The 4793-nt window shown below is 45.2% G+C and overlaps 1 protein-coding gene across 1 annotated transcript; it reads right to left on the reverse strand.

The window, feature by feature from the left end:
* Positions 1-1629: 1629 nt before the first annotated feature.
* Positions 1630-3053, reverse strand: Odd (odd skipped). Its single transcript, XM_076384238.1, has 2 exons — positions 2554-3053; positions 1630-1995 (listed from the first exon to the last, which is right to left on the reverse strand). The coding sequence occupies exons 1-2, from the start codon at positions 3051-3053 to the stop codon at positions 1641-1643; spliced, it is 855 nt and encodes a 284-aa protein (XP_076240353.1). The 3' UTR covers positions 1630-1640.
* Positions 3054-4793: the final 1740 nt, after the last annotated feature.

Genomic DNA, 4793 nt, shown 5'->3' on the forward strand with positions numbered 1-4793 from the left:
TAATCCAAGCACACGCTTGATCCTTGCGCACATCGAAGGCTACGTAAAGATCAGAACACAGAACACAAGAAAGCAGGCAACGCGTCTACGAGAAATCTTCAACGAAGATAAAAACTATCTACATGCTGGCGGGGGTTGTTCTGAAAACTGGCGAATGAGATCTTAAAGGCCAAAATCAGTCATCTAATTACATAGGCACATAATCACATGCTAATAGTTTCAGCTAATAGTTAGGTACTTCAAAGTACTTTAAAATCTACAATATAGATTTCATAAAAAAATGTATCTCCTAGACTGGGTACTTAAAAATGAATATCTAATTTAAAGTAAATGTGGAAAATCAGAAATGATCCGACACCTGCCACAGCCACCAACAGACTGTCTCAATTGCTCTCTCTGAAAGGTTTTCAAAACAATCCCCACGCACTCTATTTACACTTATCCTATATTAAGTCTAGGGCCAAAGGACACTCTGCCAAATAAAATGGCTGCGTCGCCTCTCGTGCGACAACAACCTTCACGAGTGTCAGGTATATAAACTACGCGTATGTACAAGACGTGGGTGGTCCAGGGTAGCCAGGACCTTTCCCTTAGATTAGAAGGGTGTAGAGGAAAAAAAAGATCTTCGGGACTATTTACAGGTCACTGGTGAGAGACGGGGAGCGAGGAGGACCAGGTTGGCTAGGTAACTACCAGAAGGTGTCCCTGGACCAGCGGCTTATCTGATCGAGGATTCCTAATTTCTGGAAGAGGAAAACGGGCCAGGGTGTACACACGCGGGCAGGAAACTCGATTTACGCCTAGATAGGAGAGAACACCTTGCGGCTTCCTGGGACTGATCGTTGTCTGAGCCCCGAGTGACCAATTATTTTGACGCCTCGCGAGATACACCGACACCTCGTTATTCACGAGACGAAGGCGTCACGAACACGTTTTAGGTTCCAGAGGGCCTCGTTTTCCCTTCCTTATCGCGACGGATTCCACTCAACCCTCTAAAACCAGAGTTCTTCTAAGGTGAAGTTGAAAACTGTCATTCTGGTTCTTCAGTCATCGTTCTTGGAACTTATGTTCCAGTGAATCGCTAAGATTACTTAAGTGAAGATGACTGAAGAATTGATTAAGAGGGTTGATGAAATGGTAGTGAAACTGAAATGATAAACCTGTGGCATTTCGAGCGATCTTATGGGGCACGCGACTTAGAATCCATCAAGGGAGAACGACTTCAGTAGGTATCTTACAGTTAAATATAATTACACGTATATATACAGGTTGCGAGGCGAAGGCGAGAAGACAGAGGTAGGCTTTGGTCATCCCTTCTCCTCGCGCTATGAACAGAACGGAGTCAAATAACTTAAGCACAACTGCATTTACAACGCGATCTATGATACATGGATCTACGTGCTTCGTCCTTTCATATCTCAAGGCATCTTTTAACTTAGCTTTAGCATAGTTCATGTTCCTCTATTACTTGAAGCTAAGCAAAGATGATACTGAATCACAGAGCTACCAATGTCGAGACTCTTCAGGCATCGATCTCTTATTCAGAGTCTTTTTAAAACAGATAGCTCCAGATACGAATTGAGTACGCAGGAGTAACTTCTCATTGCGACCAAAAGTATCAGTGAGGACCTAAGCGTTGTTTAACGTCTCATTATGTCCTCTATACTGAACCCAAGCTTAGGGGTGGTGGTGCTGGTCCTCTGGATCGGGATCAGGCTGCTCACCCTCTCCGCCATTTGTCTCACGGTGGTAGAGGAGCTAATCCTGGACTCTGGTGTCACAGGCGCTTCGATTCTGAGGTCCTGGGGCACGTCTGTGTGCGTCAAGAGATGAGTTTTCAAGTTACTTCTCTGATTAAAGCTTCTCGCGCAGACGGGACACTTGTGGGGAGACTCTTCCATATGCAGAATCTTGTGCACGGCCAAAGTCCTGCTCTGGCAGAATCCTTTCCCACACTCGCTGCATTTGAAAGGCTTCTCCTTGCTGTGGATGTACCTGGAAAATGGAGATCAATCTATCTTTGTTCTAGATCTTGAGAAGGAGGGAATTAGCTCGCCTGGGAAGGTAGTGATTGGAAGTGCCTTTGTTGGACGGTGGTGGCTTCTTGAAATCTGGTACTGGAACTTTGAAGAAGAGAGATTTGTAACATTCTCTTGTGAACACTTGAGCTGGTCACAGGGAATGAAAAGTTTGTGTAGATCGATGCTTGAATATCGGTGGTCCAAGTTTAAATAGTTACAGACAACGAAAAACAATTTCTGAAAGTTTAAACTAGACTTCTACAGTAATTTAATATAGTATCAAATCTTGTGCTTACTTTAAACTTCTTATTCAACATAAAATACTCTTACTACAAAACACAAAACTACCTAGGTACTACTCCTACAACAAAAATACCATCGAATTATCAACCATCTCACTCAGACCACAAACCCACAAATCCTCATTCGAACCTTCTTCACTATTCCCCATCTCACAAAACTCCACCAACTCATAACAACCATCTCGCACAGCTGGTCAGCCACGTCTCCTAGTCTCATCTCATCAACTCACCGATGATCCCTCAGATGATCCTGTCTACGGAACGCTTTTCCACAGATGTCACAAGAGTAGGGTCTCTCATCCGTGTGAGTCCTCTCATGAATCAGTAAATTGTAGCTCTTGGTAAACTGTCTGTTGCAAAACTTGCAGATGAACTGTTTCTTAGGCCTCTGACCAGGCAGTCTCCTAGTGAGAAAGGACGCTGGAGGCGGTACCGGAAGCGCAGGATGCAATCCCTGATGACCCTGATGGTGATAAGGATGAGGGGACGACGTTTGAGGGCAACATCCTCTGACTGCTAAAAATGCAGCTCCTCTGAGCCAATTATCAAGGAACGCAGCTTGATATCCCATGTTTTGGCCAGTGGACTGTTGCTGGACGAACCTCCCCGTCAGCTGCTGGGACCTGATCCACCTGGGCGACGTGACCAGCGGCTGCTGCGGCTGATGCATCGATCTGTCTAGCGTGGGTGGCGTGTGCGGGGGAGTCAACGGCTCCATCTTCGTCTCCATGCTTCCAGCAAGGTGAACGACTCGTCCAACAATCACAAATTGTCTCTAGGCGAAAGTCCTGTCGATTGCTCGCTGCTAGATTCTCACTAACACTAAGCTGTCGCTAATGCTGTCACGATCGGCTCGCAAGACGGTCCTGCACCGACTGTTTACAAAGTTCATGTGTCCAGCGTGAGGACAGCTGGGCGCGCCGCGAGAGTAGGCAAAAGCTCCGTGCGAAGAAAAAACGTACAAAACGTTTCGTCGAGAGTCGGCGCGGTACTAAATGCCAACAGGCAGTCGAGGTTCCAGGGTCGACGGTTACCTGGCGCCAAGAGGACACCGTGACTCCTCCTACCGTACCCAGAACGTTGGACACGCCGGTTGGCGGCTCGACTTCCACAGGGGCGGAGCTTCCGGGTCGGGGTGACCCCTCCGGGCGTCGCGACGCTTATCCACCCGCATACCCTCCCTGCACACCCGCTTCTAAGCTCGCAGAGAGGATCCTCGCTTACTGGTTTTCCGCTGCCGGGGATGTCTCATCATGAAATGCCATTTAGCAGCCTGCGATTGAAGTAGTCTTAATTGCCTCTGGAGAATGTGGACATTTGTTGGAATTGCTGTGAGAGGTCTCGTGATTTCTTGATTATGGAGATGATTGTATGTTGAAAGATGGCGATTGATAATTTTGTGACTTCAAGAGGGGGTTTTTGGGATGTGTTTGTTAGAGGTATGGGTTGATGAAGCTCGAGATTGGTCGCTTTTGAGGAAGGACAATTGGTCAAATTGGCTATTCGCAAACTTTTTCACTGATTCTATTTTTTCTAATGAAAGGGTTCGTGGGATGTATAGGCGATCAAAAAGAAGTTCTTGCATGGGATCAATTTTGGATTATGCAATTCTAGTAATAGGTACCCTAATACTAAATGCATAAATATTCTTAGAGCAATTGTGTCAGTAGTAAATATAATCATTTGGCTTTTTTTACAAGCTACTAATCACATCTAAAATTCTCCGTTTCCTTTGTAATTTTTATCTTTCCCCCACTTTGGACACCAGAATTTTAAATAAACAACTTCAAACCGAACATTCAGTCTACTCCAAAACTCGCTTAATGCGAAACTGTGGTAAAGCAGCTGATAATGCTCCCCACATTGGTCGCAAAATTGATAACAGTAGCAATTTTAACGATAAAACTTTATGATCCAATTTCCTTTGTAGTTGTCCGAAGCATATGCTTTCGTTTTCGACTGAAAGTTCCGAGAGGCTACTGAATCCTGGTCAAAATGAAAGCCAAGATCGAAAAATTAATTTATATTAAACACCCCTTCTTGATCTCGATCGAAGTGTAATGAAGCACGAGCTCCGATCGATTGAAACGGAATATAAACAGTAGAATTAATTTGTACATGTCAGACGTCAGTGGAGACCATCGTAAATCAATAAAGACACGGCGTAAAAAGAGAGTCGATTAATCGACAGGCATCAAGGAGTCTGAAACCACTTGTTTCTAACAGGGTTTAATCGGAACGTGCCGCGCTTTTTTCTCGTTCGTTCGACAAGAGTGAATTCTTTTTTTCTCGTGCCTCTCCATCCAGTTAAGAACGCCTCCGTAATCTCATTATACGTTAACGATTCGGCTCAGCGTGATATTTCGGACACCGCCGCTACCGCGATTCCTCTGCGTCAGAGGAGAACTCGCGTTCCTGAGATTTCGTGGGATATTCTTGGAAATATTTACAGACTCTACTGTATTTGGCT

Source organism: Calliopsis andreniformis, chromosome 9, assembly GCF_051401765.1.
Source record: "Calliopsis andreniformis isolate RMS-2024a chromosome 9, iyCalAndr_principal, whole genome shotgun sequence".
Lineage (NCBI taxonomy): Eukaryota > Metazoa > Arthropoda > Insecta > Hymenoptera > Andrenidae > Calliopsis > Calliopsis andreniformis.

Coding starts and splice junctions, on each gene's coding strand:
- Odd (XM_076384238.1), bottom strand. CDS start 3,053: ATGGAGACGAAGATGGAGCCGTTGACTCCCCCGCACACGCCACCCACG. Junction 1,996..2,553: donor GATCATCTGAGGGATCATCG/GTGAGTTGATGA, acceptor TCCATTTTCCAG/GTACATCCACAGCAAGGAGA.